We start from the raw sequence: 17,163 nt of genomic DNA on the forward strand, positions 1-17,163 counted from the left end.
CTCGGTTCCTGGGTCTTTTTAAGAATCAATTCCTGTATCAGTCCTTCTGCTGTCCGCCTTAAACTCCCTCACCATCTTCGAGTCCATCCTGTGTTCCATGTTTCTCAGATCAAGTTGGTTCACACTGCCTATTCTTTATTTTCCTCCCCTTACCCGGTCCCAGTTCCTGACCATTTATCATAAGTCATTTCTCTCAATAAAAGATACTTTATTAACCGGCACCTCCGTGTTTGTTGTTTCTGGATCAACCATGGAAAACCAACATGACACTGATGCCATGGGAAGCAAGGGTTTATTAAAATGTTACTTTTTATCGTCCATTCTGTTACATTAATTACAATTTAATTATCCATTTTTCTATTAGTCTACATTTGCTTATAATGATTTTTCATTCTCATATTGAAATTGATTTCATTATAAATGAGTGTTGTTTAATCATTAGTCTGTTAAAGTTAGCTTTCTGATTTTGCACAATTAGATTTTGTATTATTAATACTTCATGAGAAAATGTTTTTATTGTTTTCTTCAGAGTACCACAAAAATCAATGTTTGATGCAGTCTTGCAGGCTTTGATAAAGGATGAACTAGGATCTGTTTGGCACTAAAGATCCTTCAAACTAAATGGTAATTGTAATTATTAGATGCAAAACAAGGCTCAGTTTGGGCGAGTACAGGATCTACCTGGAGCCTCCAATGGTTTTTACTACTTCTTAGATTAAGTTTTATTTTCTATTAAGGAAGGTTCAACCTAACATGTAACGACCCCTACTGTGACTAACGGGTAGTCCAGCAGACCATCATACAGCTAAGTACAACAGAAATAAAAGCATAGATGTTGTCATTAATATATCAGAATAGTGAGTTTGTCAGCTGACACATCTAAAGAAAATCAGTATTTCAATCTGCAAGAGATACAAACCACCAGATGCTTTGAGGGTTGTGGCAGTTGAATAATGACCATTTGCATCATCTATAATTCTGCCAGGGGTATGAATCATTTTGGGCTCAACTGTATTCATGGATACCTGCAGAAAAACGTAGACTGTACTTTCATAGTAGCTTTGCTTGAAAAGTTAACAAGGTTGGTTTGAGTTTGTGTTTTCAAATTACACTTATCCTACTGATAAAACCATTTGATGATGACTTTGATTTTCTCATTTGAGTGAATTCTGCAGCTAAAGCCTAATGCCAGCCTGTTTTCATGATCAGTATTTCTCTGGCGCTGACAAAGTTGTTTGCTCATATTAAAAAATTATTTACTATGCATAAATGTAATCCAGAAAGTGAATCATTTAAATTTATATTTAAAAAATCATTGGTTAATTTTCATGTTTTGCTTAAATATTTTCTATGCAATTTATTGTCCTAGAAATGATTAAAATCATATATGAATTCAAAGATATACATTGTGTTTAAGATTTTATCATAAATCAAAACAAACCTTCATGATGAAAATTTCTGAACCAGCTTTTTGCACAGGCTGCGAATTTTGGACATGTTCAGGCCATACAGAACTGGGTTAAAGACTGGCTGACAAGTAAGATAATACAGTGATAAAAATATTCTTAACATGCTGGGAACATTATTCATGTTAAATCTGCTCTGTAAGATTTCAAAGGAAACACCAAAAGAGAAGTTGATAACTGAAGTGAGGTGAGGGGTGCAGGTACTGAGAGCTTTCTGCCGGGTCTGTTTGGACCCAGAAAAACACACCTTAAGGATCCTCATGTAGGTGTAGAGAATCACAGACCCAGGAACACAGACTGTGAGAAAAGTCATAAAAAGTTCATAGATGTTATTGACTCTGGGCTCCTTACAGGCCAGTTTTATGATGGAATTATTGCCGCAGTAAATCGTATTCATGACGTTCCCACAGAGCTGCAGAGAGGAGCTTAAAACAGTGGTACCACCAACAGCTAACACAGGGGGTAACCATGTGATAGAGACCAGAAAGACAATTTTCAGTGTAGTCATCATTGAGTTATACTGCAGAGGATGGCAGATAGCAACATACCTGTCATAAGACATGACGGCTAAGTTGGTAAACTCTATACTTGCATACGTATAAATACAGAACATCTGCAGGAAGCAGAGTGGAACAGAAATAATGTGAACATCAGAGAGGATCTGGACCAGCAGGAAGGGGAACAAGCCTGTGCTGCCGTACAGTTCATTCACAAACAGGCTGCACAGAAACATGTACATAGGTTCATGTAAGCTCCTGTTCACACAGATCACCATGATCAGCAACACATTAGAGCCAACGATCAAGACATACAGACACAGGACGATGAGGAAAGAGAAGAACTTTACCGAACCAGTGTCAATGTAGGCACTAAGCGTAAAATAAAAAACTTGAGTGGAATTAATTTTCATCCTTGTTTTAGTTTGCAACACAATCATAGAGGTGGGTCAGTGGATGAGCAAGTAACAAAAAAACTGATCCATATCAGTAAGAAAAATTAAATCATCACAAAAAACAGCAACAGTGCATGTTTTCAATAAACAAAGAAGGGTTCAAGAAGTTAACTGTGGAAACGCCTCACAGCTACAGCCAGCAGCAAGTCAGGACAGTGATTCATGTCAAGACTCCTAACTGAGCTCAGATCTGCTTCTGCTTCTCTTAAAGAGTCCACACAGAGAGGCACTCATAGCAACACACCTCGTGACTAAATATTCCACAGTCAGCTGTTGGAAATCCAACGAATGAGTCTGGGTTTGTGTGCTGTCAGAAAAAACAGTACTAGCCTGTCTCCACTGTGTCAGGTGTAAAGTTTGGTGGAGGGATGATCACAATGGGTCCATTTTTCATGAATTTTTCTCACCCTCTATGGTCCAGTGAAAGTGACATTTAATACTACAACAAATTGGGACATTTTGGGAATTTTCATTGTTCCAACTCCCGAGGAACAATTTGGGGTTCAAGAAATAGGCATTTAATCTTCTTATGGAATATTCACTTATAGAAATTATAACTCCTGTGATATGCCTGTGCAAATTCTCAGTTATATGGGTCATTATAACTGCAAACAGGAACTCCTGTGATGGACTAGCGACTTGCCCAGGGCATACCCCAGGCGTCAGCCCCCATGGGCCTGGAACCTGCAAGGATAAACACATGGTACACATGGATAAAAACTACAATTAAATATATGACAAGTGAATTCATGAGAGGTGTTAATGGTTCAAAAATTTAAACTTAATGTGTTTTTTGGGGGGATGATGAGCTTGAAGTGGAGGTAGCTCTAACTGAAATAATTTTGTTGGTGTCAATAAACTGCTTTCTTTGTGGTAGTAAATGAATGTACCACAGGCTTTTGAAGTGGTAAACCTTTACTTAACAAACCCTCTCTTGATCAAGATGACTTCATAAATTACAGAACTATATCTAATCTTCTTTTCCTATCTAAAATTCTTGAGAAGGTAGTTGCTAATCAAGTATGTAATCATTTACAAAGTAATTACCTATTTGAAGAGTTTCAGTCAGGCTTCAGAGCTCATCATAGCACTGAAACAGCTCTGGTGAAGGACACTAATGATATTCTCATGGCCTCAGATAATAGACTTGTGTCTATACTTGTCCTGTTAGATCTCAGTGCTGCATTTGATACAGTTGATCACAATATTCCCCTAGAAAGACTTGAACATACTGTAGGGATTTTGGGGAAAGCATTAGGCTGGTTTAAATCTTATCTGTCTGACAGATTCCAGTTGGTTAATGTTAATAATCAATCCCCCACCCCCACAATAGGTATCAAAACGTGCGGCTCAATCTTGACATGTGTGCTATTACTTTTATTGGGGTTTCGAGTTACCATTGCGACATAATTTGAGAAAAACCATGCCTAAAAATCCCATAGGAATTAATGGAGTCAGGTAGAGAAAGCCTCCAAAATGACCATTTTCAATGCTTCACTGTGTCGTCATACTTTCACCTAGAAACACAGTTTCACTTACAGTTTATAGATATATCTTTGATCTATTCAGAGGTGAAAACGGGATGTGGATATCTTTTATGTATTTTTTTTCAGTTACTCCTCAAATTTCATGTCCATACTTCAGCGGGCTCATCATTTATAATGGAAGTCAATGACGGAATTCTCAGAGGGTTAGAGTGACCCACTCTAACTTTTTGAAAGATTTCACAGCTCCGAACAACTTCAGCCTACTCGCTCAATTTCCACTCTACGTAGACAAAGTATACACCAAAACGTAGGTATTTCTGTCTGGATTCAGAAAATGTAACCCTCGTTTGTGTGGGATTTATAGATTTTTTGCAAATCGCCCTGCCCCAGAGCGGCAAAAAGTAGAAACACGCTCCATTCATTTTCTGTGGAGCTGTCTTCAAAAATCTGACCTGAAAATCCCAAACGACACATGTTTTCGCATCGCCTCTCCTAAACGGTATCATGTGCAGGCATGAGACTTTCACAGATTAATGTTCAGACCCTTCTGGCACTCACAATTCAAGAATTTTTGAGATACGTCTTACGGCTTTGCCGCAGGAAGGGTTTGTTCGACAGTAGGAAATCTGCAAATCTCTGAAACAGCTTCACACATATATCCTTAAAAAGGAACCACCTGTTACTTGTCGCCACACCTACACCAATTTTTGTAAATACATGAAAATAACCATGATTGTTCACCAACGCCAGCTAATACTGATGGTGAAAGAATTATTTTGATATGTCTTGTACTTCTTCAGTTATAGCAATTTGTTCAGGACCCTGTTTAGGCTGTTTGGGCATTTCCATAATATTTCCCCTTTGTTTCATGATTTTTTGGGCCTTTATCATATTTACAACAAAAACAGATAGTATTGTTCCCCTATCCATTCCGAATTAAACACAGTAAAATTACGTCTCTAGCCCATATGGTTGTGGAGATATGGGGTGTTGTTCGAGGGAAAGTGTTGCCATTGTTTCCCAATGAGACAGACACAGAGGTAAAGTGTGTGTGTGAATTAGACAGGCAGCTGCATGTGTGAGTGAGTTTCCATGATAACGGAACTCTGCTGGCCAGAGGTTACTAGAGGTCAGGGACATGCTCCATTGGCTTAGCATGGCACTTTTCCACACCCACTGCGGGGGCTGTGATGAACGTAGGAATCTGAGATTCACAACGTTACTTCCTCTTAATATTTTTAAGGTACGGTATGCACCACGTGGCAGGCCCCTTCTAAATTTCTTCAGAAGTTTTCTAGTTTCCACTGTTATGCTGATGACATTCAGCTATATTTATCCATAAATCCTGATGAATTTAATCAATTACTTGACTACAGGCATGTCTTGACGACATCAAAACCTGGATGACTTTAAATTTCCTGATTATAAATTCTGACAAGACAGAAGTTGCAATCTTTGGACCAGAGTCCTCAAAAAATAAACTTCTTAATAAATCCCTTCGTGGATCATGGATGGCATTAAAGTGGCTTCTAGTAATTCAGTTAAAAAAAACCTTGGTGTTATTTTTGACCACAACATGCCATTTAAATCCTATATTACACAGGTTTCTAGATTTCCCCAATATTCTTTCACCTCTGGAATATTGTCAAAATTAGAAATATTCTGTCCAGGGGTGATGCTAAAAAACTAGTCCATGCATTTGTTACTTCAAGGCTGGCCTATTGTAATTCTTTACTATCAGGAAGTCTACAAAATGCAGTTCAAAGCCTTCAGCTGATACAAAATGCTCCAGCAAGATTTCGGATAAAATCAACAAGAGGGATCAAATTTAAGCTTACCTTCATTGGCTTCCTGTTAAATCAAGAATAGAATTTAAAATTCTCCTCCTCACGTATAAAGTCCTTAATAATCAAGTTCTATCATATATCAGAGCTCTGATTACCCCGTATGTTCCTAACAGAGCACTTCGCTCTCAGACTGTAGGTCTACTGGTGGTTCCTAGAGTCTCTAAAAGTAGAATGGAAGGCAGATCTTATGTACCCCATTTACACTGCCCCTTTTTAACCATGCCGAGACCAGTCCGAGCTCGGTAACTGAGAGAACTTTCGAGTGTAAATGCAACACAAACTGAACTGCACCGTGCCAGACACAACCGGACCGCGCTAAATCTAGACCAGTTCATTAGGTGGGTTCGGCTCGGTTTTTCAGTAGCCTGGTTCTCTAATAACAAAGAGCGCATGAGCAGACCGCGTCATCTCCTTACAGCCAGCTGACATTTCAGACATTGATAAAAATACTAGCTTCCCTACCGTGACACACGATTTCCAGTGATGATTCTGCTTAGCAGTGTGATGAACCTCAACGTCTGTCGTTTCCTGCGTCTGTAGGAAGCAGTAGTACCGCAGAATGTCACTAGGAGGCGAGGAACCGAGATAGCGTGATGTGTAAACGGTTGTCAAAACCAAGCTCGGCTTGGTTAACTGATCCAAGCTCGGACCGAGCTCGGCACAGATCGGTTTAACATGGGTAGTGTAAATGGGGCTTTAGTTATCAGGCTCCTCTCCTGTGGAACCAACTCCCAGTTTTGGTCCATGAGGCAGACACCCTGTGTACTTTTAAGATTAGGCTTAAAACTTTCCTTTTTGACAAAGCTTCTAGTCAGAGTGGCTCATGTTACCCTGAGCTACCTCTATAGTTATGCTGCTATAGGCTTAGGCTGCTGAAGGACATCAGGGTCTATTTCTCTCAATCAGCTGAGTTCTCCTACTGTTCCCCAGTTTGCATTGTTTCTTGTTATTTCAACTTATAATTTTTTGTTCTCTGTCATTTTTCTCTTCATGCTAGGTACACCTGGTCGGGTGTTCTGTTATGTCATCAATCCTAAACAAGGAAACAGATTGGCTATATTACACCAGGCACCAAGAACAGTGAAAAACAAGAAAATTAAAGATGGATGGGATAGAGGGGCCCACACCGATATTCTTTCAGGGGGTCCAGAAATCCTAACAACTGCCCTGCATACGTGATTATACACAAATATCCCAGTTTGTTGAAGGCTATACAAAATGTGTTATTATTCCATCAATGTGGCCTGCCTACTTTGATGCTGAATTGAGTCAGAATTTTGATAAAGTCAACAGGATTCCTCCTAAGCAAACCTGCAGATCATGAACATGGATTTAATTCCATTTTAAATTGTTTAATCTGAAGTTAGAACTGGTTGTGGAGAGTGAACTTGTGCAACACAGGGACCGGTCCTTTGGTTGTATCGCCTACTACCTTATTTATTTCAAGCTGGAACTGAATCAATGGATGGCCATTTCGTATTCCAACATGGCTGTGAACCACTGTACATAAAAGACATGGATGAACAAATTTGGTGTGAAAAGAATTGACTGGCCTACAGAGAGCCCTGATCTACGCCCAGCAGATAAGATTTCGGAAGAAATTGAGTGGAGACTCAAAGTCAGGACTTCAAGTCCAACATCATTGTCTGACCTCACAAATGTAATTCTGACAGAATTATGAACAACTTCCAAAAACAAAATCCTAAACATTTTGGAAAGCCTTTCCAGAACAGTTAAAACTTTTATATCAGTTTGGTTTGGAAAGATGCTACATTTTTATGCTTTATTTATTAATTTATTCATAAAAAATGTTGCAGCCCTTAAACCATGGGGTCCTGAGTAATGGACTGAGTAATGCTGCCTTTCTTCTTTCCTCACTGTGTATTATTTAGTGTTAATACTTTTTTGTTGCCGGTCTCTAAAATATTGTAAAGCCATCGTTTCTGTCCAGCCTGTTTGTAAATGAACTGTACGTCCCCTCAGTTGTTCAGTTTGTTCAACATCCTGGTGGTTCAGATTTTTCTGATGTTCACATTATTTCTGCTCTCCTCTGCTTCCTGCAAATATTATCTCTTTATACTTGTGCAAGTATATAGTTTACCAACTTAGCCGTCATGTCTTATAACAGGTATGTCACTATCTGCCATCCTCTGCAGTATAACTCAATGATGACAGCATGGAAAATGGTCTTTCTGGTCTACATCACATGGTTATCTGTTGGTGGCACCGCTGCTTTAAGTTCCTCTCTTTAGCTCTGTGGGAACGTCATTAATAAGATTTACTGTTGCAATCATTCCATCGTAAAACTGGCCTGTAACCAGCCCAGAGTCAGTAACATCTATAAACTTTTTATGACTTTGCTCACTGTCTGTGCTCTTGTCTCATTGATTCTCTACTTCTACTCAACTTTCTGGGACCAAAAAGGCTAAGTCTCGTCATTTTAAATAATCAACTTACCAAGCATACAATTGCTACGTGTATGCTCGGTTTGAGGGATTGCTGCAAAGCCATCAACAATACAGACGACTGTCCACTGTGGCTGTACGCTCTTTCAGGAGGAATGAATGGTGCTTGGAGAGACTTGATGCTGGGATTCCCTGGAGAGGAAACTTTCTGACCAATCTGTCTGGAGGATTTGAAAGAGCTTTGAGATGACATGTGTTGTGATATATTTAAAAAAACTGAATTGAAATTGAATTTAATACAATCTCAATTATTTCAATCTCTGGTTCTGGGTTCTCAGGGTGTGGTACAGAGGACAATTTCTCTGCTTCTGTGGCATTTAGACCATTTAGATTCGCTCTGATTGGAGATCTGTTAGTATTACCAAAGGTGTCACATACGTTCCAGAGAACTTCAGACTAAATATTGCTTCTTTATAGAGCATTCAGTGAACTTTAGGATCTTTACTTTGAAAAGTAACAATTTTGGTGCTTCTTTGACATTTTAGACCCATTTTAAGAACCACTGATCAGGTTTGACCTCATTTTAAAGATTTCTAGAAGAATTACCCTTTTTTATGGTGTTCTAATCCAAGAGCCACAAACCAAATGTGTTTTTTTATCAGTATATGTCAAATCAGAAACAAAAATGCCACTTTAAGGTTTCAAACACTGCATTTATTAAGCATTAATAGAGGTTCTGTCCTTTAAAGAGTTGAAGAAGGAAAACCACTCCGGTGGTGCTTTTCTTTTCTTTTATCCATATTTATCCAGATCTGAAAATTGATAAAAACAAATTCCAGACTTTTAACTCAGGACAGACGACCAAATAAAATGCATTCATTCATTAATTATTTTCATATCAAAACATCTGCACAGAAATTCAGAACAGAGAGAAAAAGAAAAGCATCAGTTGTTTGTCTGCAAACTGAACATCATGTCTCATTAAAGAAACATCTAACCTGACTGCTTCAGAACCATGGAAAAACACTAAAATTGAGCCTAAGACAAAGTGATAATTGAGCCCACACCAGAATAAAATCTTCAGAAATGTTGTCAGGTACGAGAAGCTGAACTGAACAGCTCTGCTGCAGGACCAGAGTTTTCTCCACATAGCAGACGTTTACCCGCGTCTCGGATTGTGGTCATTTTCAGCCCATATAGCACTGGGTTAAAGAGCGGCTGGCACGTCAGGAAGTACAGCGACAAGATAATGGATAACACAGGAGGCACACTGCTTAGATCAAACCTGCTCTGCAATATCTGAAAACAGCAGCCGAAAGAAAAGTTTAAGATAGAGGCCAGGTGTGGAGTGCAGGTGCTGACGGCTTTATGCCGGGTCTGTTTGGTTGCAGAAAAACCACACTTCCAGAATCTTTGCGTAGGTGTAAAGAATTAAAATGAGAGGAACTACTATTGAGATTACTGTGTAAATAAGTCCGTAAATGTTGTTAATGCTGGTATTAGAGCAGCTCAGTTTAACGATGGAGTAATTCCCACAGAAAACCTTATCAATGACGTTCCCACAGAGCTGCAGGGGTGCACTCAGTGAGATCAGAACCACAATGGCCAAAAAGGGGAAACCCCACGTCAAGGCAATGAGCAAGGCAACCTTTCTAACAGTCATCGTGGTGTTATACTGCAGAGGAAAACAGATGGGCAACATACCTGTCATAAGACATGACAGCCAAATTTAAAACTTCAACTGTTGCATAGGTGTAAACACAGAAGATCTGCAGGAAGCAGAGCGGAGCAGCAACCGTGTGATCATCAGAGAGAATCTGGACCAGCAGGAAGGGGAACAAGCCTGTGCTGCCGTACAGTTCATTCACAAACAGGCTGCACAGAAACATGTACATAGGTTCTTGTAAGGCTGCTGTTCACACAGATCACCACGATCAGCAGCACGTTAGAGCCAACGATCAAACATACAGACACATAATGATCATAAAGTTAAGGTATTTCAAAGGTCCAACGTCAAAGTAGGCACTCAGAGTAAAATATAAAACATGTGTGGGAGTTAATCATGATGCTGCAGCTTCAACATCACATTAGAGAGGAGCTGATCCAGATGATGACGCTTTTATATCCTTTAAAGTCAGCTGAGACCAGCGCAGCATCACAGATCAAGGGCATGAAAGACAGATGAGAGAGAGAGAGAGAGACACAGACCCGACAGACAGACAGACAGACAGACAGACAGACAACAGGACAGACAGACAGACAGACAGACAGACAGACAGACAGACAGACAACAGACAGACAGACCAGACAGACAGACAGACAGACAGACAGACAGACATACAGACAGACAGACAGACAGGACAGACAGACGACAGACAGACAGACAGACAGCAGACAGGACAGACAGACAGACAGACAGACAGACAGGACAGACAGACAGGACAGACAGACAGACAGACAGACAGACAGACAGACAGACAGGACAGACCAGACGACAGACAGACAGACAGACAGACAGACAGACAGACAGGACAGACAGACAGACAGACAGACAGACAGACAGACAGCCAGACAGACAGACAGACAGGCGGACAGACAGACAGACAGACAGACAGACAGACAGACAGACAGACAGACAGACAGACAGACAGACAGACAGACAGACAGACAGACAGACAGACAGACAGGACAGACAGACAGACAGACAGACAGACGACAGGACAGACAGACAGACAGACAGACAGACAGACAGACAGACAGACAGACAGGACGACAGACAGACAGACAGACAGACAGACAGACAGACAGACAGACAGACAGACAGACAGGACAGGACAGACAGACAGACTGACTGACTGACTGACTGACTGACTGACTGACTGACTGACTGACTGACTGACTGACTGACTGACTGACTGACTGACTGATTGATTGATTGATTGATTGATTGATTGATTGATTGATCATGGAACCACAGTAGACAGTTGCTGGCGTTGAGTCATTGACTTTGCAGCAATCCCTCATACCGAGCAAGCATGTAGCAACAGTGGAGAGGAAACTCCCCTTTAATAGGAATAAACCCTCCAGCAGAACCAGAATCTGGATCAGGGTGAGCAGCCGTCTGTCACTACAGACTGGAGGTTCACTAAACAGCTTGTTCCTTATTCGGCCAACATGTCAAAGACGTTTTGTCAAGACAACCCACCCAGCCCCAGGCTACAGTCTTGAACCACTCTACTGCACTGGGACGCTGAAATAAGCTAGATGAGCCAGCGCAGAGCTGAATATGATGTTATACTGACCTTCTGTTCCAGTACTGACAGGTGCTGTACTGATCGGAAGATGAACGGAGTACTTTGAACAGTTGATGAATGAGGAAATGAGCGAGAACAAAGAGTAGAAGGAGACCTATGTGGACCAGGAAGCAGCAACAATAATTAAGGATGAAGAGTGGAAAGGCAGTTGTTCCTGATGATATACTCGTGGAAGTATGGATGTGTCTATCAGGACAGCAGTAGAATTTTTGACTAGATTGTTCAATGAGTTCAATCTTAGAGAACGAGAAGATGCATGAGGGATAGTGCAGGACATGTCTGAGAGCTGTAGGAAAGTGGTGAGGTGTGCTGTAGAAGTTCAAGGTGGAAGTGGGACTGCATCAAGGATCGGCTTGCCCCTTCTTGCTTGCTGTGGTGATGGACAGGTTGACATGCAAGGTTAGACAGGAATCTCCATGGATTATGATGTTTGCAGATGACATTGTGATCTGTGGTGAGAGCAGGGGACAATCTAGAAAGATACAGGTTTGCCCTAGAAAGAAGAGGAATGAAGCCATAGCAATTCCATGTGTGTGAATAAGGGGAACCCAAGTGGAGCTGTGAGGTTACCGGGAGCAAAGATGAAAAAGGTGGATGATTTTAAGTACTTAGGGTCAACAGCCTAGAGCAATGGTGAGTGTGTAAGAAATGTGTTCAAGCAGGTTGGAATGGGTGGAGTAAAATGTCAGGTGTGTTGTGTGACAAGAGAGTCTCAGCCAGAATGAAAGTAAATATGTGAAAGGGAGTGGTGAGACCAGAGATGCTGTCCGGTTTAGAGACAGAGGAGCAAAAGGAAAACACAGTAGGCAAAGCTAGGGTTAGCAGAGATGAAGATGCTGAGGTACTCTGTGGGGAGTGACGAGGATGGACAGGATAAGGAATGAGTCCATCAGACAGACAGCTCAGGTTAGATATTCTGGAGATAAAGCCAAAGAGGCCAGACTGAGATGGTTTGTAGAAGGATGCTGATACTGGAACAGCCAAGCAGGACCCCTAGAGGAAGACTAGAACAACTAATGCTGTTTCAGTAGAACAGTTTAACTAGAACAGTCAAAAACAGTCCTAAACAAATGTGTTTTTAATCTTGATTTAAAAGAACTCAGGTTTTCCGCACTTTTGTAATATTCTGTTTTGGTCCCTGTTTATGATTTGGTTTAAGTTAGCCTTTTCCTGCCTTTTGGTTATTTGTGTTTTAGGTTCTGAAGTCCTGTTTTTGCCTGTTCATTATTTTTTGTTGTCTGTTTTCTGTATTAGTTCTGATTTTAGCCTGCGCCTTGTTTTCATTATTATCCGCGGTTTTGGTTATTCCCCATCTCCTGTCATTTCTCAGCAATTGCATCCACTTGTCTCAGGTTGATTAGTTTTCATTCCACTCACCTGTTTTGTCCGTTTATTTAAGCCCCACTCCCTCCTCAGCTAGTTGTCGGTTTGTCTCTCATTCATACACGCACTCCATCCTGAGTGCATTCTCTGTTTTTTGGTCCCGTTTGGTTTTTTTTGGTCCCGTTTGGTACCTTGATTCTGTTTGGTTAACCTGGTTTCGTTTATCCTGCCCAGTTCTGTTCGCCTGTTCCTGTCAAGTGTGTTTTAGATGTCTGCCTTATCCCTTTTTTGGATCCTGTTTTCTGTTCATCTTCCCTTCAATAAATTAGTTTAACTGCATAGCAGTGTTTTTGGCTGAATTCCGGGTTCACCTTCAAACCAGATCATCACACTTTTACAGTTTTCTGGAAGTTTGTTCCAGATAAGTGGAGCATAGGAAAAAATGCTGCTTTCTCCATGTCTGGTTCTGGTTCTGGTTCTGCAGAGAAGGCTGGAGCCAGAAGAACCTGAGTGGTCTGGATGGTTGATACACTGATAACCAAGTCTGTGATGTATTTAGTGCTAGGCCATTCAGGGATTTATAGACTAACAGAAGTATTTTAAAGTCTATTATCTGAGATACAGGGACCAGTGTAAGGACTTTAGAACTGGGGTTATGTTTCTACTTTCTTAGTCTTAGTAAGGACGCATAAACTTAGGTCTAAAATCCCAGCCTCAGCACGACGTTGTTTAATTTGTCACATCAACATTAAGGCTAATGCCACAGCCTTTATCAAGGATCCTTCCTGCCATGGTCCCTTCCAAGACGTTGCAGACACAGTGGCTCCTGCTCTAGATCTAGCCAATGCTAATGTCCATTTAAACAATCTCAGATCAAGCTGAGATCATGTTTACAGTGAGGGGCTGAATGACACCCCTGCCCACCAAACCAAACTGTTATTTCCTAGTGGGTCCTCTTGAAACACTGTTCTACTTTGTCAGAGGCCTGTCCCAGAGGGGAATCACTCTGTGTTCCTGTTCCAGGGGGTAGAACTTCCCTTATGTGCTGTTCCTGGCCTATAATCTAGAGCCACTGAGGGAGATCTCCAAATGCATGTACCACCTTTGATTCCTACCACCATGATTTACCTGCCATTTGCTGTTCCACCTGTTCTGGTGCCAGCTGGTTATATGAACACAGTGGACACTTCTTCTGCACATGTTGGTAAATGGATACCACCAGAGTGTATCTGTGTTCCTGACATTTAGAGAGCTCAGCTAATGCCTTGACCCCTCAGAGATCTGGTTGTACCTACTCAGCCAGTCCATCTTCTTTCCCCAGTAGTTCAAAGGACCCTGTGCTCAGCCAATATGGAGATTCCTGGAGCCACTCTGATGCACTTTCTAGCCAGTTGGTTAGCCTCCAAGCTTCTTTCCTGAACTTGTTTATTGGGCACCTTGATAACCCTTTAAATGCCACCCTGCTTCCTTTTCTTTTTATCTCTACTATGCAACACTCTCCAGTCACACTTTTCAGGAGCCATCTAGTGGAAGGAAAGTATGATTATAATCTTTGGGGGTTTCTTTATTCATTTATGGTTGTTGTTTTGACTCCAGTTTAGTTTCTTTCCGTCTTTGTTTTGGCTAGTTTAAGGTGCTTCTGGTTTTTAAGAGTTGTTTCTGTAAATAGTCCTCCTAATTCCTTGGTCGACAGCACCTTCCAGTTCCCTTTACTTTATATGTTTACACGTATCTGCTATGCAGTCAAGCCATGAGGAAAATCAGACTGAGTTGTAAGCAAATAATTTGAGTCTTTTACAGGCACCAAGGAACTGCCCCCCTCAGCAGAGTGCCATTGCTATGAAGCCAGGTTACACCAGACGTATCTTCCTCTTTGCCAGTGGACTCTCGAGGAGACAGGAGTCCACAGTGGGGAGACTAGCCATGGATGCCGGCTGCATGAGGCTCAAAGACTCACAAGCACCTGCAGGGTCAACTAAACTAAGTAGTCTGTTTTCTCAGAAACCAACATCAGAACAGTTGATAGCCAACTGCCCTGGAGACGGTCTGCTTGTAACCCTTCTCAGCTGTTGCAGGAAAGCTGAGTCGAGACGGTGCGGCTCGATCTCCTCTCCTGCGGCCAGGCCAAGCTGAAAGGAAAGCTGATCTGAAGTCGCCCACTGCAACCTGTACAGGCCTTCACAAAAGCAGCTACACCGGGGAAGCCGAGCGGAGGTCCCCACTTCCACAGCCTGAATGTACACCCTCCACGTAGCTGTGTACAACTTGCCCAGACTGCTCGGTGTGCAGGCAATCAGCGTTACCTTGGAGTAATTCACTGGCAACTGGACGCCCATCGCCACAACCAGAAACAACGACAGAGGTTTGGCAGAGAAATAAACAGGGAAAGTTTAAAACGGTTTACTCAATGTGTTTTCATGGTGTTTGAATCACATGGGGTGAACAAGTATAGCTCCCGTTAGCATTTTGAAACCAAGTATTGCTGATGTTGTATGAGTATGTTTTTACGGTTATATCAAACTTTATTTCCATAAGGGTTTGTTACATTGATGGGATATTAATGTTTGTGTTTTCCGGTCCGCACATTACGACTAAATGGAGCTTAAGCTTAAGTTTTTTTTAATTAGCGCTGAATGTCCGCTAGCATAATGCTATTAGCTTCCCATATAACATTAGTGCTAACCCCAACTCAACAGAACTACGGTTTGTTTTAAACATAAGGTTGTTATTGTTTCGCTCTGCCATCGTTCCATAGAGCTATGAATTCCAGTACATCATTAATATGGAATCTAAATGTCAATTTAATGCTGTTTTGTATAAATTTAGGATTAACCCTTTTAGCGATCGATCGCTACAGCGACTCCTAGCTTCCCAGAGGAATAATCGCATTAATAAAATCAAGTGTCCTACCCCCGCGACCCGACCCTGGATAAGTGGAAGAAAACGGACGGACGGAAGTGTCCTAAAGGTTTACTGAGCAAATCATTCTTTAAAATGTTGTTTTATCAAATAATGTTTTAACTTAAGATTTGCATTGTGAATGGGTTGAAACACACACCAGATGTTCTTAATTAGTTAAGCCAATTTAACTTCATTTCATATTCTTTAAGATGAACATTGGTTCTTTAACTTAGATCTGCAGTGAACCAGGATTCACTGAATCATTCTGATGATGATCAACCATTTTATTTTGTCTTTTGTTTCTTTGAGTGTACATAGTTCCTTAGCTTCGTTTTATCTTCATTTTAATTAGTAGTTTAGTTAAGTTTCACAGCCTGGTAGAGAGGATTTGTTGATTGAAATATAGTGTTAATTCATATAAACAGCATTCTATAAAGATGTTCTCTGGATGTTCATTAATTTCTGTTAATAAATTCTTGAACTTGGAGAGAAGTCGTCACTCATTTATTCTATATGTGTGCAATTTGCTGTTAAAACATCGCCAGCGCTCGAATCATCCCTTTCAACCATTGTCTTAATATCAGCTAATTGGGCTGATACTCACCGGACATCTAACAGACCGAGAGTTAAAAAGTGTGTAATAATAGCAGAAACATATCTTTATGTAATTAAAATCAGTTACTGACACATAAGGTTGTGTTATAACTAGGTCTCGTTTTTGACTAATCCATCTCCTCTCTTTAAACACTGGTGGCAGAAATTTGTTTCAAAAACTGCCAACAAAAGAATTCTAAAATGCCCATTTCAGTAATCCAGTTGGTATCTAATCAGATTTCTTATAATTTGGGATTTTACATAAAAAAAGCAGTCATCACCCAGATTCAGGCCAAATCTGCATATATGTGTTTAAACCTGTCAGCTCAGTTTATGTCAGGTAACTAAAATTTCCTGAAGTTTGAAACAAGAACTTTTTAGTTAACAAACAAGAGCATCAGCAACAGTGTCCACAGTGACAACAGAAGATCCCTTGAGCTGCGACCTGCGTTAATTGTCCTGTTAGTGTCCGAACGTCCACACAGACTCTGCCTTCTGGGCTCAGTGTATCTTTAGAGCTCCACGGGGAACTCATTAAAGACAGGACCTAGTAAACATGATGCAACCAATGACCTCTGTTAACCCATTGCTCCACGACTAAGCAGATTTTTACATAATGCACTTGGTAATCAATATTATTAGTAAATAAGATTAAAGCATTTAACTTAGATTAATTTGATCATTTATTTGAAGCTTTAATATGATTTGTAGATATTGAAATGGGGAGGGAGGTTTGTAAACCGCCTCGCTCATACTCACCCTTCTGCTTCTGCCGGCTAATCTTTGCAACCAACATAATGGCTTTTCAACGGCCACTCCAAAATAATGAAGAAATTTTGTAGGTGATTTGTGTCAAGGCTGTAACTTTCTGGCG

At 40.8% G+C, this 17,163-nt stretch overlaps 1 protein-coding gene and 1 pseudogene across 1 annotated transcript; both read right to left on the bottom strand.

The window, feature by feature from the left end:
• Positions 1-1,443: 1,443 nt before the first annotated feature.
• On the bottom strand, positions 1,444-2,403 carry LOC118559664 (olfactory receptor 11A1-like). The gene has a single exon (XM_036130316.1). The coding sequence runs from the start codon at positions 2,401-2,403 to the stop codon at positions 1,444-1,446; it is 960 nt and encodes a 319-aa protein (XP_035986209.1).
• A 6,489-nt stretch (positions 2,404-8,892) lies between these two features.
• On the bottom strand, positions 8,893-10,182 carry LOC118559665 (annotated as a pseudogene).
• Positions 10,183-17,163: the final 6,981 nt, after the last annotated feature.

Source organism: Fundulus heteroclitus, unplaced genomic scaffold, assembly GCF_011125445.2.
Source record: "Fundulus heteroclitus isolate FHET01 unplaced genomic scaffold, MU-UCD_Fhet_4.1 scaffold_334, whole genome shotgun sequence".
Lineage (NCBI taxonomy): Eukaryota > Metazoa > Chordata > Actinopteri > Cyprinodontiformes > Fundulidae > Fundulus > Fundulus heteroclitus.